At 38.6% G+C, this 22137-nt stretch overlaps 1 protein-coding gene across 1 annotated transcript; it reads left to right on the top strand.

Moving 5' to 3' along the window:
* Positions 1–20204: 20204 nt before the first annotated feature.
* LOC137736110 (ENTH/VHS family protein) lies at positions 20205–21912 on the top strand. Its single transcript, XM_068475442.2, has 4 exons — positions 20205–20451; positions 20557–20679; positions 20800–20961; positions 21062–21912. The coding sequence occupies exons 1-4, from the start codon at positions 20345–20347 to the stop codon at positions 21693–21695; spliced, it is 1026 nt and encodes a 341-aa protein (XP_068331543.2). The 5' UTR covers positions 20205–20344; the 3' UTR covers positions 21696–21912.
* Positions 21913–22137: the final 225 nt, after the last annotated feature.

Genomic DNA, 22137 nt, shown 5'->3' with positions numbered 1-22137 from the left:
CCATGTTGCGTTATCTTCATAGATCGTCGTCGGGACGTCAACGACAGGGTAAAGATCGCAAGAGCTTCGAATATAGCCCACAACTGCTCTCAACCAAAAGCATTCCCGAGTTACTTCGTGTAAGCTAAGAATTTCAGCATGGTTAGACGAAGTGGCAACTAAGGTCTGTTTAGTTGACCTCCAAGAGATTGCGGTGCCTCCAACAGTAAAAACATAACCCATTTGAGAGATAAGTATCCTACGTCGGCATAACCAACAAGGCGAAAATCAACTCGAGATAAGGGCGGTGTGGTATTACTCGAGGATCCATGGGGATAGAATAAACCCAGATCCGTAGTACCCTTAAGATAATGGAAGATATCTTTAACACAAGTCCAATGTGTGCGTGTTGGTGCATTACTGTATCTTGCCAAAAGATTAACAGCAAATGAGATGTCGGGTTTAGTGCATTGGGCTAAGTACAATAAACTGCATATCGCACTTAGATAAGGAACTTTAGGCACCAATATCTCTTCATCATCCTCCTTCAGACGGAAGAGATCTCGTTTTGCATCTAGCAACCAAATGACCATAGGAGTACTGGAAGGCTTCGCTTTATCTTCGTTAAAGCAGTGCAACACCTTCTGGTGTAGTTCGATTGATGTACAAAAATTCCATCCAAACGATGCTTTATCTCAAGACCGAGACAGTATCGAGTCTTTCCTATATCTTTCATCTCAAATTCTGACTTAAGGTGCGTAACAGTTCTCTCGAGCTCTTCAAGAATTCTGATGAGGTTCATGTCGTCGACATAAACTATAACAATCGCAAAACTAGAATGTGACTTCTTAATGAACACACAAAGACATAGTTTGTTGTTCACATGTCCCTAACTAGTCAAATACTCACTCAGATGGTTATACCACATTATTTCAGATTGCTTCAAACTGTAGAGTGAACGCCTTAGCAAAATTGAGAGTGTGTTCTGGGGTTTAGAAATATTTGATCCAGTTAATGAAGTCATTCGGGAACTTTCATATAGATTTTTGTATCAAGATCCTTATAGAGATACGCAGTTACTACATCCATCAGCTGCATACTTAGTTTTTCAAAAACTACCAAATTGATAAGGTAACTAAAAGTAATCACATCTATAACGGGTGAATAAGTTTCGTCATAGTTAATCCCAAAGTGTTGTGAGAAGTCTTGCACAACAAGACGAGCTTTATAACGCATAATTTCGTTTTTCTCATAACGCTTCCGAACGAAAACCCACTTGTAGCCAACGGGCTTCATATGTGGAGGAGCAGGAGCTACAGGTTTAAACACCTTACGTTTTGCAAGCAAATCGAGTTCGACATGGATTGCTTGTTTCTAGTTTGACCAATCAGTTTTATGTCGACATTCATAAACAAAACAGGGTTCAATGTCATTGCTTAACATGATCTTAGTAGCTATTGCATATGCTAATACGTCATCAATGATCATCTCATTTCTACACCAAATATCATCCAAGCTAGCATAATGAACCGAAATCTCATGATTCTCGAGGTGGATTCATCTCTTCAAGGACGCTTTCGTAATCTAGAATTTCCTCATGAGTTGGATAGAATGAGTAGGCTATAATCGGACTCTTGGTAGGCTCAGTAGGAGCCTATGCAATGGTTTCCTCTTCTGGAGGTATGAATCATTTGAACCAAGTGGTTTGCCACGTTTTTGTGTAAGGGCTGATGATTGGCTAGCCGCTAATGTATGTGGATCGACCAAAGTGGCGTCCCAGGCCTCCAGGAAGGAAGTCCATCGTACATTTGGTACATCTATCTTTGCAGGCACATGCGTAGCTGGAATATATGATCTTGTTACTCGTGCTAGATCAGTGAAAGCATTTGGCATGCTTTGAGCTACGCTCTGAAGATCTAACATGCGCTACACTTTAGTTTCAGACTGAGCAGTGCAGGGATCTAAATGAGACAAAGTGGGAGTCGTCCACGATAATTCACAACATTCTTCAATAACGTTGACATTCCTATCTCCCCTTAACGACGAAAAATTATCTCGTAGAAGTGGCAATCCGTGAAACAAGCAGTAAACAGATCGCCTGTCAAAGGTTCTAAGTAACGAATGATCGAAAGAGAATCATATCCAACATAGATTCTCATCCTTCGTTGTGGCCCTTATTTTTGAACTTAAGGGCGGCGAAATTGGCACATAGATTGTACAACCAAAAACACACAGATGCGATATGTCGGGTTCATATCCGGTGACAAACTGAAGGGCACTATATGGTTGGGTCGCAATAGGCTTCAGGCAGACCAACATGGTTATGTGCAATATTTCATGGCCCTAAGCAGCGATTGGGAGCTTGGTACGTATGACCAACGATCGAACAATCATTTGTAAGTGCTTAATGAATGCCTCAACCAGGCCATTCTAGGTGTGAGCATGAGGTAACGGATATTCAACTTCAACCCCAACCGATATGCAATAGTCATCAAAAGTTTTAGATGTAAATTTTCTAGCATTATCCAATCAAATAGATTTGATTGGATAATCAGGGTGGTGAGCCCTAAGCTTGATAACCTGAGCCAACAGTTTGGAGAACGCAGTGTTCCTTGTGGACAACAAGCACGCGTGTAACCAACGTGTGTAAGCGTCAACCAAAACTATAAAATATCTAAATGGTCCACAAGGAAGGTGAATTGATCCACAAATGTCCCCTTGAATCATTTGTAGAAAAATAGGAGGATTTGAACGAATCTTATCACAAGAAGGCTTAATAATAAGCTTTCCCATAGAACAGGTTTGACATATGATTCCTTGAATCAAACCTAAACTTCGGGTTAATAGATGTCCGTATGATGATTTAAGGATACAACACATTGTTGTTCGTCCAAGATGTCCCAAACGATTATGCCAAAATGTAATTTCGTGCTCGATTCCAGAGGTAGGGCCGGCCACATAGTAGCTCTCTATAGGGTGTGTGGTTGTAGTATACAAACCACTCGAGATATGCTCCATTTTCTCTAGAATACACTTCTGGCCATATTCGTAGGAAGTGATGCACAGAAATTTAACTCCATTTTCTACATAGGTTTCAACATGGTAGTTATTGTCTAATTATTGTCTCAAATATCTTTAATGCACAACAACTTTCTTTTGGAACGTGGAGAATAAAGTGCCTCTTGAATGGTCAAAATAATGTCATTGGACAACATTATACTGACCTTTCTGTATCCTTCAATCATGTTGGATGGGCCTGAGAGGATTGTCAGAGGGGCATTCTTAGGTACGAAGTTAGTGAAATAGATGTGTTCACGCAAAACGGTGTGTGTGGTTGTACTATCTGCCAGACAACCAACTTTTCCACTAGTCATACCTAGAAATAAATTTAATTGAACCAGTCACATGCATAAAAGTTTGAAAACTTAAAACCATTCAATTAATTTTTTTCGAGAAATGATTATGAACTTCAAGTTCATAGTACCTACAAACAAACGTATGTATATACAAAAATATGCAACAAATATATACAAGTAGGTCTTTGGGGCCTATGATTATAATTGAATTAATTATTTGGACTTCAGGCTAAAATTAAAGTGTGGGTGAAAAAATATAAAACCCAAATTGTCTAAAAAAAATTAAACACAAAATAATGGAGCAAAGCTCACGATTGGGCTGAGCAAATATATGTCGTGAGATCCAGGCCCAAAATTGGGCTGGAGTATGCACGGGTTGATCAGGCCCCAAAAAAATTGGGTTGTGAGCCCATTAGTAGCAAATGGGCTGAAGGAATATGCCTAAAAAAATAAGGGGCCTATATGGGGCACTAATCAGATGTGGCAAGGAGCAAGTTGGGGTTAGAGGTCCACTCGAAGGTGTGCTCCGGTGCTTCACAGTGCAGTGCACCGATGTTCCAACTTTCGGCTATAATCTGGTGCGATGCGGACACAGATACACTAGTAATAAATGGGGATCTGGTGCAACGCATGCAAGGGGACACCTTACCCCTCAGTTAGTGTCATGCTTAGGCCGAGCCAATTGCTTGGGTCATTACAAACAAGCCTAAAAGAGAAAACAAATTTCTCAGGCTGAGTAGAAACCAAGGCCCAACGAGGCTAGGGTTTCAGCCAAAGAACACCCCAGCTTCACTGGGTGTGGTCACCGGGGACTAAGTCAGCGCCATCACTTTAGGTGGCCGTGTTCTGGTCAAAATAACTCGAAACGAGTTATGATTTTGACATATAACCTGGATGGTGTGACGGAGAACATCTCGACGTCCAAAAATCAAGAAAAACCTTAGGATTCAAATATGGGTTTTTGAAATCCAGGGAGATTCATATGAATATCGACCAAATAAGGATGGTAGCCGTGGTGGCTGGCATGGCTGTAGGCGATGCAGGTGACACCATGGAAGGTGTTGGGGTTTTTGGGCTAGGTTCTAGGGGCTTGGAGTTGCCGGCTTCAACTGTGATAAGTTAGTGTAAAAACCCGTCCCGGATTTTTTTCGAAATGAAAGGGTAATTTTGTAACTTCACTTGGGGTGGGATATTTTATTTGGGTTGCTTTTAGTTCTTGTTGGTGCGCCCAAGGGGCCCACCTTTGGTTTTCTATCCCCCGGCCCAAAACAACTCACTCTCTCTCTCCCCTTCACTTTTCATTCTTTCTCTCTAACTCTCTCCCCCTTTCCTCAAGTTTCCTCTCTATGCTCCCCCTCTCCAACGACCCACACCCACACATACACCAACTTCCGAACCCAAAGACCAAGTCATCAACTTTCAAGCCCATGATAGGTCCGTTATAATGCACAGTGGTAGAGACCACTGTTTTTCGCCCCTCAATGAACTCTGGAAAATTTCCATTGCCTTCGATGTAGGTAAGCCCCCTAAAATCTCTTGGTTTGTGTTTGTGCGAGTGTAGAACTTCTTTTGAGTAATTTTGGTGGTCGTTCGACGGATAAAACACTTCAAGGAGACTTCCCCCAGATCTCACACTAGAATGTTGTGGGTTCCAGGTCCTCATCCGGCCAACTTCGGCCAAGACTGAGAGAACAAATAGTATGACTTGAACCCTTACTCCTTTACCCTCAATTTGGCTCTTGAATGGTAGTTTTTGGTTAAGGTTTGACCCAGGATCGGAGCTAGAGAAGTTTTCCCGGTGAAAACCCAAAACCCCAGCTTTCATTTCCGTTGGACTCTAACGACATGCAAAGGAAACTGGGCCGAGCCCAACCCATTGAACCAGCCTAAACCCTTGAGCCAAGTAACCAACCCAAATCCAAGCCCAACCCATTTAAATTAGAACCCAGAAACCCAAACCTTTGGGCTTGACAGCCCATTAGCCTAGGCCCTAACACGTCCTAACCCACCTAAACCTAATCCTAACCCAAGTCCAAAACCCTAAACCATAACTGGATCCAACCAACACATTTGACCCAATTTAATTGGGCCAACCCACTAATCATTGACCCGACCTGAACCCGCGTTGATCCGACCACACCGTAGACCATTAACGTTGACTTTTTGGTTGACTTTTTTAGGTTTTGTCTGAGACCCCGCCTAAGCTAATTTCAACATCCTAATTTCAATTCCGATGTTTGTTTTCCCAAATTCAATCGTTTGAATGAAGTATTATTAATTGGACCTTATATGTGCTTAGGTGCATTTATGAGGTATCATGCTTTACTGAGAATATTTTGGAATACCATACTTTATCGATTTTATGTTCTTTGTAGTACATATGATGGATGACTATATACTATGAAGATATATATGTGATACCACTATTACACACACTATATGATATATTATGCTTTATCAACTTTACGTTCTTCGTAGTATATATGATTGATGACTATATACTACGAATAGGTTTTATGATATGATGTTCTAACTATTGAACTCCGATTAAGATCGATTTATATATATATATATATTAGAAATATTATGTTAATGTCTTTATGTACTTACTTAATGGTTATTCGAACAGTTTTGCCTCCGGGCGTATGTTCTGTCTACGGGCAATTGATACTTCTATATATGCCTTCAGGTGGGTGTTGTAGGAGCCTACAGGCGATTGATACTTATATGCCTTCGGGTAGGTGTTGTAGGAGCCTACGGGCGATTGATATTTATATTGGCTATGGCCAGGCGTTGGTTGGTGCCTACGGGTGAAAGATATTTATAATGGCTTCAGCCGGGAAATGTGGTACCTTCGGGCGGAAGAATATATATATATATATATATATATATATATATATATATATGCCTTGCACTGCTACTAAGCAACCTATAGACAATAAAAACCTATTACTTATTATGCTATACGAGTTTTCAAAACTTGGAGGTTAATACGTTAAAGACTAACTATTTTAGTATTGCTTGTATATCAACTTGGTCCACTTATGTTTTGTTTTGCGCCCCCCAGGACTTAGAATCGAGGCATACAATCTCGGCGTCAAGGCACTCCCGCATCGGCATCTTCAAGTCATCTCGGTGTAAAACCCACTCCTTTGTTCATTCAATTTTATATTATTTCCTTTTTAGTGTCTCATTTTTGTTGTATGCTCTGAACACGTTCCATAAATGCACATTTATTATAATTAAAGTTACAAATTTATTTATGTTAGTTAATTGTTTTAGTTCTCATACATCTTAATATGGCTTCGTCAGCTTCGGGTGTCGGCCAGCATGTGCCTACCTTGGTGTTTGGTGAATGTCAGGGTCAGGCGTGTCAATTTAGTACCAGAGCGTGGTTCGTTCACAGCATACATAGGATTTTCTGTTACTGTAGTGGTGTGTCGGCCATGATATCATTTGGATGTCACGACTTCTGGATTTGTTGTCATTCGACACAACGGTGCAACCCACATTCTATGTGAATAGCCACATTATATTGAAGAATAAAAAATTTCGTGTCGGGATTATGCCTCATCGGGGACATGATGGATTGTTAGACGACTTTCAACATCGAACCGATACTTTGCAACATGCGTTTCTTAGGAATTGCGTGCAAAGTTGTATCTACACAGAAATATGGTGAAACGGAAATATCTAAGTGGTTTGAATTTGAGAGACCTAAATCAGTGATGTCACTCTGCGACATGCGTTCCCTAGGAATGGCGGCCAGAGTCACATCTAAATGGAAATTACTCGAAACATTCAAAGTTCATGTTGGAGAAGGCGAGCAAGCAATAAATGTTGCGAAGTTTAGTAAGTGTTAGTTTAGTGGGATCAAATCCATGTTCTTGGACTTGTTCCCACTAAGGAAAGTCATGTGGATCCTTAGGATAATTCTTAACAATTGTTCTATCAATGACCTTCTTGCTTACTCTAACAACACAGTCAAGTTCCCTAACCATCGATAATCAGCTTTACATCAAATCCTTCGAACGTTGTTTTTGTTTAGAGTAGATACTCTTCTTGGGAGATTCTTTGGTAGCAGACGCAATTCTCATCAATTTCCAAAAAAGGGTTACGACCGTTGGAAACTAAAAATCCTCACATGGTGTTATGAAATACGAAATGTCGTTGGTCTTATCAAATCCTATTAGTAGTTCTTAACTATTCCTTGTGCTTAGCCCTATTTCTTTTGGCTAAGAAACCAATCAACGGTGTTACGATGCTGACGGTGAACGAAGTTTCTGACAATGGGAAATTGTCTTATTTGATCATACCTTTACACTTTCCGAATTTCTACGATGGTGTATTATTAAATGTTTGTCTGCACGTTGATGCAGCAGGATCGAGTAACGCGTGTGCCTCTTGATGATTGGAACTACATAATGTGAACCGTCCTATCCTCAACCTAGAGCTAGTAACGATCTTCCTTGCTGTAAAATCTGGTGACGTTTTCTCTATAGCGAGAAATGTTGCATCCTTTTTTACCAAAGAGGTTGTAGTGTGTTTCACACAGAAATAGCTGAGTTTGAAATGGAAGCGGTGAGATGGAAGTCATTGGGTTTATCTCAATTTCTTCTAATCTTGTTTGAAGGTGGGAAGAAATTCCCATGATTGTCCTTCTTGGGTGGTTGGGGACCCATTTAGGATGCAAATGGAAATAGGTGAATGTCACCATAGATTTCCGATACAAACAATCTTGTACACGTGGAGACCATAATGACATTTCAGCATTTGTTGATCAACTCACTTATCATATTTTCTACCAGTCTGAGACGGTGGTTGTTTTGAGATGGGTAAAATAGATCGCGTATTGGATTGGAAAAGTTGAAAAGCTGAATCTACTGAAATCATTAAAATTTGTCAGGAGGTTCAAAACATCAATTATTTCATGAGTTGTCAGATGAAGTTGATTGACAAGTTATATTATCAGGTATGTGACATCAGATCTTGAATTGTTAATAATGTTTTCAATGGAATTTATTGGAACCACGAAAGGCCCAAAAAAAAAAAAAGTTTCATGTGGCCTTGATGTTTGAGCCACATTTTAATAAGGGATTGATGAACGTAGTAGTGCGGGTGGTCAACGAATTACATCACCAATCACGATCTTCAGCAGAAATGAATAGTCACCTCATATTATCTTGCTACAATTCATAGGCATCATATCATACTCTAGTAGTTCTTTTCCAACAATATATATATAAGTTCATTTGCCCAAATATTTTAAGGGTATCTTCTACCCAATCCTAACACACCTTTTATATGTAACTACTAAAATTAAATTCCATCTTAGGTTCCGAGCCTGGTAATTGTGAGCCAGTTTCTGTGAATGGTTTGAAGCGACAGTCGTTATTCGACAGAAGTAGTCTGAGTGTTTATTCTTCTATTATAGGTTTCGAATCTTGTACTTCTCGGCCAAGAGAACAATGATCACGGTTAGTCACAAAAGACATGTTTACGATATGAGTTGCGTTCTTTTAATTTGTGGTTTCTAAATGAGTAGACTTTGCACCGATCTCCTTTGGAGTAGCTACAACAATAGTTATTATTTTTAGCTTGTGTATGTCACTATTTAAGACTTGATTTGATAGATTCTATTAGTAGCATTGGTTGAACAGTGAAGTTTACGAATTGGTTTTTGGATGTTTGATTTCTTTACGTTATGAGAAATTGTGTACTCGTGTTGTTGTTGACTTGGGATTGGACAAATTGGTAAACTACTACTTGCTTATCGAGACAACAATGTATTGTCGATATAGCAGGCGGCCAACTGTAATATTGATGACATATTCGTTGGGCTCGTTAAGCAAGTGGGCAGGCAGACCCGTCCATGGTAGTTATTACTTTTTGTTATTATTACGGCTCTACTCAAAGACATCATTTTCCTTGTAGTACGTGACATTACATATGCTTAGGCGAAACCCACTTTCATTTTTGGTTTTGATTTTCAATACAAGTATTTTTAAACTACCTTATTATAGTTATTTGTTTCTGACGTTACAAATGTTTGGTTAGGTCTCTTCCACTTTCAGTGTTAATTTCAATAAGATTTTCGACCTCTATGTTAGTACATATCTATTTTGACGTTATCGTATTTTGCGTACTTATTTTTTACACACGTCATTATATGTTTTCGACTTTATATCTTTATAAAGTATATGTTTCTACTTTTACACTGATAGGAGAATAAGGTATGAGCCTGGAGGCACGAAAGATGGAATCATTGCAACACGATCGCGACAGGGCGGTATTTTCCCTTTTGTGCAACCGCTCTGACTTGATTTCTTTGTTACTCATATATTTTTCTTCTTTTTATTTTCGAGTATTTCAGTGTAGCAAGTTATTTTAAATTTCGGGACAAAATTTTATTTAACGGGGGTAGATTGTAACAACCCGTCTCGAAGTTTTTTGGGAACGAAAGGGTAATTTCGTAACTTCACTTGGCGTGGGATTTTTATTTTGGGTTGCTTTTGGTTCTTGTTTGGTGTGCCCAAGGGGCCCACCTTTTTTTTTTGTCCCTCAGCCCAAAACAACTCACTCTTTCTCCCCCTCACTTTTCTTTTTTTCTCTCTAACTTTCTCCCCTTCTCCCTGGGTACCCTCTCTATGCTCCCCCTCTTCGGTGACCCACGCCCATACACACCCACACACACATTAACTTTCGAACCCAAAGACCAAGACATCAACTCTCAAACCCATGACAAGTTCATTATAGTGCACAGTGGCAGAGACCACTGTTTTTTCCCTCCCTCGATGAACTTTAGCGAGTTTCCATCGCCCTCGACGTAGGCAAGCCCCCTAGAATCTCTTGGTTTGTGTTTGTACGAGTGTGGGACTTCTTTTGTGTAATTTTGGTGGTCGTTCGATGCAAAAAACACTTCAAGGGGACTTCCCCCAGATCTTCGGCTAGAATGTCGTGGGTTTCAGGTCCTCATTCGGCCAACTTCGGCCAAGACTGAGAGAACAAATGGTATGACTCGAACCCTTACTCTCTTACCTTCAATTTGGCTCTTGAATGGTAGATTTGGTTAAGATTTGACCCCGGATCAGAGCCCAGGAAGTTTTCCTGGCAAAAACCCAAAAACCTAGCTTTCCCTTCCATTAAACTCCGGCGACAAGTAACAGAAACTGGGTCGAGCCTAACCCAATTACTGGGCCAACCCATTGAACTGGCCTAAACCCTTGGGCTGAGTAACCAGCCTAAATCCAAGCCCAACCCATTTAAATTAGAACCCAGAAACCCAAACCTTTGGGCCTGACAGCCCATTAGTCTAAGCCTTAACCCATTAACTTAACATAGCCCAAACTAAGCCTAATCCTAACCTAAGTCCAAAACCCTAAACCCTAACCAGTCCAACCCAACCCATTTGACTTAATTGAAACCCTAACCAGATCCAACCCAACCCATTTGACTTAATTGAACCTGACCAACCCACTAACCGTTGACTCGACCAAACCGTTGACCCGATCTAACCCGTTAACCAATGACCAATCAAAATTGACTTTTGGGTTGACCTTTTTGGGTTTTGTCCAGGACCCCTCCTAGACTAATTTCAACGTCCTGATTTCAATTTCGATGTCCGTTTTCCCAAATTCAATCATTTGAATAGAGTTTTATTAGTTGGACCCTTTATGTGCTTAGGTGCATTTATTGTGGCGTTTCCGTCTTCGCTAGTTGCAGGGCTCTTCGATGACGAAGTATCGGTGAGTGAACCCCTTCCAAAATGCATAATTTTTGCTATTAAAAATGCATACATGAAAAGCATGATTTTTATGACTACGTTTTATGAAACGTTTTATGAGTAAATTAGATTTTACTTTTTATGAGGTATCATGCTTTACTAAGAATATTTTGGAATACCATACTTTATCGACTTCATGTTCTTTGTAGCATATATGATGGATGACTATATACTATGAAGATACTTATATGTGACACCACTATTATGCACACTATATGATATATTATGCTTTATCGACTTTATGTTCTTCGTATTGTATATGATTGATGACTATATACTACGAATAGGTTTTACGATATGACGTTTTAGCTACTGAACTCCAATTAAGATTGATATGACATTTTAGCTACTTACTTAATGGTTATTCAAACGGTTCTGCTTACGGGCGTATGTTCTGCCTACGGGCGTATGTCCTACCTATGAGCGAGTGATACTTCTATATATGCCTTCAAGGTGGGTGCTGTAAGAGCCTACGGGCGATTGATATTTATATTCGCTACGGTCGGGTGTTGGTTGGTGCTTATGGGCGGAAGATATTTATATTGGCTTTGGCCGGAGATGTAGTGCCTTCGAGCAAATGAAGATTTACATACATACATATATATATACACACACACACACCTTGTGGTACTACTACTAAGCAACCTATATACGATATATGTTTTATGAAAGGTTTTATGGCATACTAGGGTTTTCGGAAAAACCTATTACTTATTATGCTATACGAGTTTTCCAAACCTGGGGGATAGTACGTTAAAGATTAACTATTTATTATTACTTATATATCAACTTGGTCCGCTCATGTTTTGTTTTGTGCCCCCTTAAGACTTAGAATCAAGGCGTACAATGTCAGTGTCAGGGCACTCCCACATTGACTTCTTCGAGTCATCTCGATGCAGGACCCACTCCTTTGTTCATTCAATTTTATTTTATTTCATTTTTACTGTCTCATTGTAGTTGTATGCTCTGAACACATTCCATAAATGCACATTTATTATAATTAAAGTTACAGGTTTTATTTATGTCAGTTAATTATTTTAGTTCTCCTGCATCCTAATATGGCTTCGTCACCTTCGGGTGTTGGCCAACACATGCTTACCCTAGTGTTTGGTGAATATCAGGGTCAAGCGTGTCAGTTTGGGTTCGAAGAACCTAAATTTTTTTTTTTTTTTCAAATTCAATTAATTCAATGCATATTTAATCAAATAATTTAATGCATGGACATATATAGGATGCAATTCATGGCAATATCAGTTCACATAATTCAACAATTATGGATATAATGCATATACAATTTAGGTAGAATCTAAAATTTGAAAAAACGTAAAGTTGGGTCTTGCATTATGGTAAATGTTCATGCTATCAGGGCTGCAAAAATATCGAGATAAAAACCATTGTTCTGAAAGAACCTGATTGCATGATGGTATTGATGAACCAGTTTGATGCAGAAAAATTCCACGTCAGATGCCTAACGTGTTGTGGCCTATATTTAAATGACAAGGGAGAGAGAGGGCACAACAGAGAAGGGGAGAGGGAGGGAGGGAGAGAGAGAGAGAGAGATAGTGGAGAGAGATGTGTTTGTAGGGTTATGTAGATGATGTGTTATTCACCTTACGCAATGCGTTTATTTATACTAATAAGGGAGAGAAGAATCTTTCTCCTCCAAGTAATACAAGTCCTAGTAGGAAAGAATAACTACAATCAAATCTAATATAGGATTTACACAATCATACTTAAATACAAAGTTTATAACATTAATTAATTAAAAAAAAAAAAAAACCCACAATGGCCCAACAACCCATCCATCATCACCCTTCTTCCCCATCCATCCATTGTCACCATTATCTGTGTAATGGTGGTGACTGGCGTAGGACTGGACCAGAAATGTTACGACGATTCAGGAGGCAGTAGATGCAGTGTCGAAGAAAGCAAAAACAAGATTGTGATTCATGTGAAGCAAGAGGTTTATTATGAGAATATGTTAAGGAAGTGGACTTTTTATTTTGTTTTAATTTAATATTATATTTTAAATTGATATTTCAATATTTAGTTTTTTTTTTTTTTTTTTTTTTTTTTTTTGCGCATCAACACAAATGTGGGCCCATATATGTCATGTCATCACTTAACAGTAAATTTAACAAATTTTTTAGAGAGCATTTTTGCTCACCACCATAACAATGGTGTATTCTCATTGCACACCTAATCATTTGCCATGTGCTCTTTCACCTAAACCCAGTTAACTTTAACATTAAAGATATTGAAATAAAAAATAAATTAAAAATTGATAGAAAGATATTGAAATAAAATGTAAGTAAATGTATGAGATTGAAATGCTTTTAAAAATATTGTATGAGGTTGTAGTTACACCCAAACTTGAGAGTGTATAATATAATTTACCAAAATTTTAGAAATCCACAAATATTTAATTAATAACCCACATAATTTGAGTGCTTAATTCTAACTTCCTCTTATCTTATCAATAGTTTGCACTCATTGACAAGTGAGATGGCATAGGTATGCACACATTTAGTAGTAGTACTGACTAATGAGAATTATTTATTGTGTGTATTTGATATACCAGTTGACAAATTCGAATAGTGTATAACTAACAAGTGAACATGCAAACAGTATTTGTTTAGTTCTCTCTTTTTTTTTCTTTTTTTTTTTTTTTTCTTGGAAATAAGATACTCTATTTAAATTTGCTTTGTTAATGTTATATTTGTGTTGTGCCTAAATTGTTTATTTCTTTTTCACGAAAACTGTACATATCGTTTAAGAATAGTATTTAGGATTTGGATTTAATTAGATGCATGAATGTACGACCATTCTTTAAGGAGGGCCATAGTTGTATAACAAGCAATACCTGTTGCTACTTAGAAAGGCAGATACATTGGTATACCCAGCTAGGATCCTTTTGAACTTTCAGGAATTTTGGGTGCAATTTAAGGGGTTGCCCTCTACTACATGACGCCACATATGGGGAAATTTATAGGCTCCTGGGAGAGTATATCATCACGGATCAAAGTCGCAAGGATGAATTATTTGGTAGTATTCTTCGGGTGCGGGTGCGACTGGACATGAGGAATCCGTTACGAAGGTTTGTGAACATACAATTGGATGGCAGGAAGATACAAGTTGATGCTAGATATGAGAAATTACCTCTCACTTGCTTTCTTTGCGGAATGATGGACCATGTTGAAGACCAATGTGAATGCTATGAAGGAAAAGTTCTAGACGATAAGGCCAAACCATATGGTCATTGGTTCCAAATGGATGTGTTGGATAAGGATTATCGTCGACCCTCAAGAAGACATTTTAGATTGCATGCGGAGCGTGGTTGGGTAATGAAGGCTCTGGTGTTAGAGGAGTTGGATGTTCCAATGGATGTGGACGAGGAAGATTTGATGGAGATGAGGGCAGTTGGGCAAGGTAATTTGCCAATTCTAGATTTGAATAAGGGCGTAAACGAGACAAATAGTAGGGGAGATCAGTTGGCCTTGGTACAATTTATGTCGAGGGTACTAGGTAGCCAACACCAGGATATGCTGGAGGATATGAGGGAAGGTTTAGAGACAAAAATGAGGCAACCACTATGGCTATTTGGGGCTACAATTGAACCGAGCGTGGGAGGTGAGGGAGGAAGTCTAGAGGTACAGGGAGATGGTGAAGATACATTTGCTTTAACCTTGGCAAGTGGGGTTAATGGGGAGGCTTTGATGGCAGAAGGTGACTCTCCTCGGTCCGTTGATTCAAACCCATTTAATTTAGCCCGTTTATTTTTGGAATAGGATCTGTACATGGTGATAGCTCGGAAGGAAAGGTTAGTCGTAAGAATAAAAAGTGGCAGTCTAAACTTCGTCGTTTTGTTCCACCAGAGTTGGGAAAAAAAGGCAGCGGGAAAAGAAGGAAATGAGATTGATCTTAGGTGCAAAGAAGCGTGCTTTGTCTACTTCACTGAGTTTCACAGCGGCGGCAGCTGATAAGGTTCAACCCTGTCAAATCCAATGAGTTGTATAAGCTGGAATTACCAGGGGCTTGCGAACCTCGGAGCAATTCGGGCGCTTAAGAGACTTGTTCTCTTCAAATATCTCATGGTGATTTGTCTGTGTGAAACAAAAAGCTCAAATGAGCGTGTAGAAAGGTTAAAATCATAGTTGAAGTTTTATTTTGTGTTTTCAATTCCAAGTTCGGGAAGGTCCGGGGGTTTGTGTGCAATGTGGAGAAATAAGGTAAATTTGTTGCTAAGATCGTATTCATCAAATCATATTAACTTAGAGGTTGGAGGAATATGCGATGCTAATCAATGGAGACTTACTTTCTTCTATGGTTTTCCGGCAAAGGTGGATAGACATAAATCATGGAGTTTGCTTCAAAGGTTGAGTGGAAATTGGATTTACTGTGGTGTTGTATGGGAGATTTCAATGAGATTTTATATGCCGAGGAATATGAAAGAGGTGATATAAGATGTGAACGCCAAATGGAAGGGTTTCGAAATGCACTTGCAAACTGCCAATTACAAGATTTGGGATATGTTGGAAATAAATTCACTTAGGTAACTACCAGGTGTAGTGGAATCAAAATAAGATTAGACAAAGTTGTAACTTCGCAGAAGTGGGTGGATGTGTTTTTGGGGTTTCAAGTTTCTTAATTGAAACCAAATTCATCAGACCATGTACCTATAATGGTTGAATGGACGCCAAAGACCAAAACAGAAGATAAATTAAATGCATTATTTGGAAAGCCCTTTACTGAAACAATCATTGCACAATGGCATCAATTAAACATTCAGTTGCAAGCTTTATTGGCGCAGGAAGAACCGTTCTGGAGGCAGAGGTCCAAGGAAAATTGGTTAAAGCTTGGAGATTAAAATACAAAAAAAATTTCACCAGAAGGCTAATCAAAGACAGCGTAGGAATGCTTTGTCAAGATTGTATGATGAGGCCAGGGTGTGGCATGCAGATAAGAGGGGTATGGAGATGGTGATTATTGATTATTTCACGAAATTGTTTGATTCTTAAGGTGAGACAAATGTGTCAGAAATCATGAGGGTGGTGACACACAAAGTGTCTGCTGAGATGAATCAGGAGCTTATTTGACAGCTATCCAATGAGGAAATTAAAGAGGCGTTGTTTCAAATGCACTCGACTAAGGCGCCAGGACCTGACGGTATGTCACCGGGTTTTTATCAGAAGCATTAGGAGACGGTCAGCCAAGATGTGTGTGACGGGGTTAGGCATATTTTTTTCATCAGGTCATATGCTTAATAAAATCAACTATATCCATGTCACCTTGATTCCGAAGAAAGTTAATCCCTTAGCGATGACTGAGCTTAGGCTAATCAGTCCTTGTAATATGATTTACAAGATATGCTCAAAGGTTCTTATTAACCAGTTGAAGGCCATTCTTTCGTAAATTATTTCACCATCGCAAAGTGCTTTTATACAGGGAAGGCTAATTTCTGACAATTGTTTGGTAGCCTCGGAGATTGCACATTATATGCATAGGAAGAATAATGGGTGGGTGATGGCATTGAAGTTAGACATCAGTAAAGCCTATGATCCTATTGAATGGAGTTTCTTGGAGCAAATGATGAGAAGGTTGGGATTTGTAAAGGAATGGATATAATGGATAATGATGTATGTGTCTATGGTATCTTACTCGTTTAAATTGAATGGAGAGCCTGTGGGATTAGTTTATTCGAAACGAGGAATCCGCCAAGGAGATCCGCTATCACTGTTTCTTTTTGTTTTAAGCGCGGAGGGATTATCGACTCTATTTGATTCATAGGAAGCACAAGGCCGAATTCAAAGGTTCCATGTATGCAAAGGTGCACCAAGTGTTCACCATTTGCTATTTGCAGATGATAGATTTATTTTTGCCAGGAGTTATTTGTAGGAGTGTTTGTAGGTGAAGGAGCTCTTACATACATATGAAAGGGCGTCTAGATAAGCGGTCAATCTCACCAAAAGCAATGTGGCGTTTAGTCGGAACCTTACAGAGTTGGATGCATAATTGTTGGCAGATTGCCTAGGGATGGAACGGGTAGAGTATCACGACCGATATCTTGGCTTACTGATGTTCATTGGTAGGTCCAAGAAAGACGCATTTGCTTATATTAAAGATAGGCTATGGAAAAAGTTGCATGGTTGGCAAGGTTCATTGTTGAGTAGTCTGGGGAAAGAGATCTTAATAAAAGCGGTTGTTCAGGCCATGCCATTCTATACGATGCATACTTTTTTGCTCCTTAAGTCATTATGTGATGAACTAAACCAAATGGTGGCTCAGTTTTGGTGGGGCAGAGAATGAGGGAAACATAGAATACATTGCGTGAAATGGCAATGATTGTGTAAGCCGAAAAGTGAAGGTGGCTTGGGATTTAAAGACCTATATGCGTTTAACCTTGCTTTGTTTGCAAAGCAAGGGTGGAGATTATTACAGCAGCCTTGTATTACCTTAATTCTGAGTTCTTACAGGCTCCAGTCAAACCTAATTCGTCCTACTATTAGCGTAGTATGGTGGCATCTAAGTCTATTATTTGTTGAGATATGTGATGGAAGGTAGGGGATGGCAAGCGGATTCATATATGGGGAGATAACTGGCTGCCACGATAACATTATTACAAAGTGCTTAGCCCCAGACCAGTTGGGGTGCACCCAGAACTCACGATGAGATCATTGATGTTGGAGGATGATGGAGTTCGATGGAACTCTAATTTAGTTTGAAGTTGATTCTTTGAGGAGGAAGCGAATTTGATTTTGAGTATACCTTTGAGCTTATTCTACCTTGCCGATTCTTTGATATGGGCTAAGGAACCTAATGGCCTATTCACTACTAAGAGTACGTACTTTGTGGCTCGATTGTGTCAGGGGATGAGTGGTGATGAGCCTATGGGTTCGGCAATTAATGTGGACACACGATTCCTAAGCTTTGTGGCGAGCTAAAGTTTCAGGTAAAGTGAAAATTTGTGTATGGCGTAGGTTTATGAATGCGTTGCCTTCCAAAGTGAACTTGAAGAGCAGACGGGCGATTATGGAGGATACTTATGGTTTTTGTGATAAAGAGGTAGAGACGGTAGAACATGCTCTACTATTGTGTCCTAGAGCGGCAAAGGTGTGGTTTGGAAGTTCGTTGGGAATTCGTTCATTTTATCAAATTGAGGAGGGATTTGGACGTTGGTTGGAGTATATGGTGCAAAATTTGTCCAAAGATAGTTTTGAGCTACTACTGGTACTTATTTGGAGTATTTGGAAGGTTCGTAACAATTTTCTTTGGAATGGGGTTGAGGCAAATCCGTTGGATACACAAATCAAAGCACAAACTTGGTTGGCGAAGTATAAAAAATGGAATGAGGCGGCACCACATTGTTCCTCGGATAGAATAAATAAATGGTAGTCTCCAACCTCTAGTTGGATTAAATGTAATTTTCATGCATCATGGGATGAGCAGGGGTCGATTGGAGGCTATGGGTTGGTAGTGAGAAACTCAGAGGGACGGTTTTTGGTAGCGCAAGTGAGCAGGGAGGACATCGTGAGATCAGCGTTGCATGTAGAGGCAGCGATTGTTTTCTTATGCAAATGGGTCACGATGCAGGATCAGGTGGGAAGGGATGCATTGTTAATGATTTCTGCAATTCAAAATGCAAGTGCAGCGTTTAGTGGTCATTATGGACATATGTTCGACGATACTAGGTAGCTCTTGCAGGACTTCAAGCAATGGCAAATCACATTTGGTTGAAGAGAAATGAATAAGGTGGCTCACCACCTAGCGAGATTTAGTCTCACTATTGATCACCCTGTTTCCTGGTTTGAATAACCTCCTGATGTAATTTCTGATTTATTATTAGAGGATAGTACTAGTAGTTAATTTGGTGAGGGACGCTTTTTTTCCCTTCGATCGGGTTGAAAGCCCTGGCAAGGTTTTTATCGAGGCCTATTGTAAGCACCCTATCCTCAATTTGTATGTATTTCAATCTTCAATGAATATCGTACTTTTTCTCCACAACAACCAAAAAAAAAAAAAAAAAAAGAATAGTATTTAGGATTGAAGATAAGGGTAATACTAGGGGTTGCGGTTTTGTTGTCTATGATTTGGTGTTTGTTTTCTAATTTTTTGACAGCTATCTATGAACTTAACGTTTAATTTAACAGTGAACTTAACCTTTAATGTAACAATGTTATATTTTGTACTCAAAAAAAATAAAAAAAAATAAAAATAAAAATAAAAATAAAAACACTGTTATCTTTTCAAAGCAAAAGGAGCCAAACTCTCCACCTACCCAATAGCCACCCACCAAACCATACACAACCTCGTCCGTGGCCATTTCCTTGCAATTTATGCTTCTAATATATATATATATAAATAAAAAAATTTGAGTTCCCCTCGATTGTAATAGAAAAAAACAAATTTGAGCTCGACTCATTTAAGAAACAAGTAGGTTTTAACTTTACTACATTCGGCTTATAAATCTTGTAAATAGCTCGTTTAGAGAAATTTTTCTTGATGGGTCATCCTTACTAGTTTATATATTTTTTTTAACCTTAGTTTCAATAAACCTAATTGATTGATCATCCTCTTAGATTTATCTAAGTCTCTATCAACAAAGTTTCTCATGATGGCATGTCATCGGGTCATTTGAAACTAGAATTTGCATGCAAGTGAAACATAGCATGTAATCAAATAATAATTAAAAAAAATACTTGGGAAATAGTATAGTTATACATAAAAATAAAAATAGAAAAATGATAGAATTAGAAATCTCTAACGAGGCACGAATTATGTTTGGGTTATAACTATAATTATGTATATAGTTTATAATTTTTCAGCAGAAAAATTATAAACAAAATAGTTAAAAATTTATGGGTAACATTCGGTCAAATTTCCAATATTAGTCAATTGTAATTTCCCCCACATTCAAAATGGGTACCCTAGCCCTCCTCCACTATTTGAGCTATAATCATGGCTTCCCATGAAATAGTTGATCCTATACTAATCTCCTCTACCTCAAAAAGTTTATGAATTTTCTTCTAAACTAAGAAACCTTTGGTTTAATTTAAACATTTAGGGAACTGAGTTTGAGGCCTCAATTATCCTCTAATATGGAGTACTAGACATTAGTGATTGGATTATTGTTACCAAAATTTTGCGCATAAGCATTAAACTTACCAATTCGTTTAGGGTTTCAAACTAGGGTTCATGGTTACAAATTTTTAAGAACTTATTGGCAGCTATGGGAACCTTGTTTTTGAATCATATCAAAAAGCAAGCATCTAATTTTGTACAGGAGAAATACAAAATTGCTAGGCTGACTTTTACTGATGTTTCTCCAACTGAATTGTAAGTACTTTTCTCTTTACACCTTTTTTATTATGTTATTTCATTTGTTCCCAACCCGGCCCCCTAGAAAACCTAACATGCCTTGAGATCCATCTTGTCATAAAGGTTAGCTGAGGAAGCAACAAATAATGATCCATGTAGCCCTGATGCTAAGACAATGACTAAAATAGCTGATGCCTCCTTTGACGTGGATGACTATTGGAGAATTGTCGATATTCTGCATCGGAGGTAATCATTTTCTTCTTGTTTAAACTTATATCAACCAGAAGTGTCTACTGTAAATTGCATATTAATGCTATAATTTCTTGGTTTAACATAAGGTTAATATGCACAAAATAAATAATATAGGTTATATAGCATAGATTGGAAAGAGTGGAGGCAATCCTACAAAGCATTAATACTTCTGGAGTTCTTACTAACACACGGCCCTGAAGATTTTGCTGAAGAATTTCAACGTGATAGTTATGTCATCCAAGAGCTTGGATCGTTTAAATACATAGATAACAAAGGGTAATTTCATATAGTCTATATTCATTTCTTTGAAATATTAAATTTTTGATTTTTTTATACCTTTTGATTTTAATTTTTTTTTTTTTTTTTATCATGATAGATTCAATTGGGGTGTTAGCATGCAAAAGAAATCAGACCAAATACTTAACTTGCTGGGAGGAGGACAAATCCTAAGAGAAGCACGTTTAAAAGCTCTCAAAATAACAAATGAAATCCAAGGATTTGGAAGTGCAACGGCTTCTCCTTCATCCGCAACTTCTTTCTCTTCATCGGCCTCCGAAGCGTCAAGAACATCCTTTGGCTCTTTTTCTAGCACAAGTTCTGTATGGAATGATATCAATGAGCTAAGTAGGTCATATGAGCCATCTCCCACAAAATTGGAAGCCACGGAAAGATATTCACTAAGCGGACTGCGCAGCAATGACTATGACAAGGCTTCAAATTTCCTAGCAAACAATGAAAATAGTGAAGGATCACACCTTTGGGATTGTCCTCCGATCAAAGAAAAGGGTTCACTGCTCGAATCTGGGGATGAAGGTGATGCAGAAGATGATGAAGAAGATGAGTTTTATGAGAAGGCGCCGGATGGTAATTTGATAAGTGGAATGTTCTCGAAGTTGGTTAACCTTAGCCCCCGTAGATCTCATGGTGAGAAAGTTGGCTTTAGGAGTGTGTCTGATGTGGGAAGGGAGGGGAAGAAAAAGTTTGATCGCCAATCTTCATTTTGGTATTGATGAAGTAGCATGGAGGGAGGTTTTTTTGTCTGAATCATGGTTTGTATCTTTTGGATAATTAAGTGTTATCCACATATAGATGACAATTTTGTTTTAAGTTTTCAATTATGATAACATTTATTTTCCTCTTTCTGATGAAAGCACCCGTCGAATTGGTAAGGCAAACCTATCAATCCAACCCATATCATTCATTCATTAAAAAATTTACGGATGTGAAGATCGGGCAAGGTTGTGTTATCTTTTTGTTCAACCCTACAAAGTAAGCCCTCAAAGTCCTACCTTATTCTTTTTTGATATATTAAAAAGTTTGCAAAGGAAATCTTCGGTGTACAAACTTTTCTTGCCTAACTGTGAAGTAAAACTGTTGAGCTTAAACATATAACTACTAGGTCTTAATTTACAGAGACATCTATAAACAATATAGATGGACATTAGTAATTCC

Source organism: Pyrus communis, chromosome 13, assembly GCF_041283825.1.
Source record: "Pyrus communis isolate YQ-2024b chromosome 13, ASM4128382v1, whole genome shotgun sequence".
Lineage (NCBI taxonomy): Eukaryota > Viridiplantae > Streptophyta > Magnoliopsida > Rosales > Rosaceae > Pyrus > Pyrus communis.
The sequence above is the reverse complement of the archived record's forward strand: the minus strand, read 5'-3'. Positions and strand labels throughout refer to the sequence as shown.

Bases quoted from the DNA above. Each gene is read 5' to 3' on its own strand.
- LOC137736110 (XM_068475442.2), top strand. From the start codon at position 20,345: ATGGGAACCTTGTTTTTGAATCATATCAAAAAGCAAGCATCTAATTTT. The intron at 20,452-20,556 runs GTAAGTACTTTT...CTTGTCATAAAG, and splicing joins GATGTTTCTCCAACTGAATT to GTTAGCTGAGGAAGCAACAA. The intron at 20,680-20,799 runs GTAATCATTTTC...TAAATAATATAG, and splicing joins GTCGATATTCTGCATCGGAG to GTTATATAGCATAGATTGGA.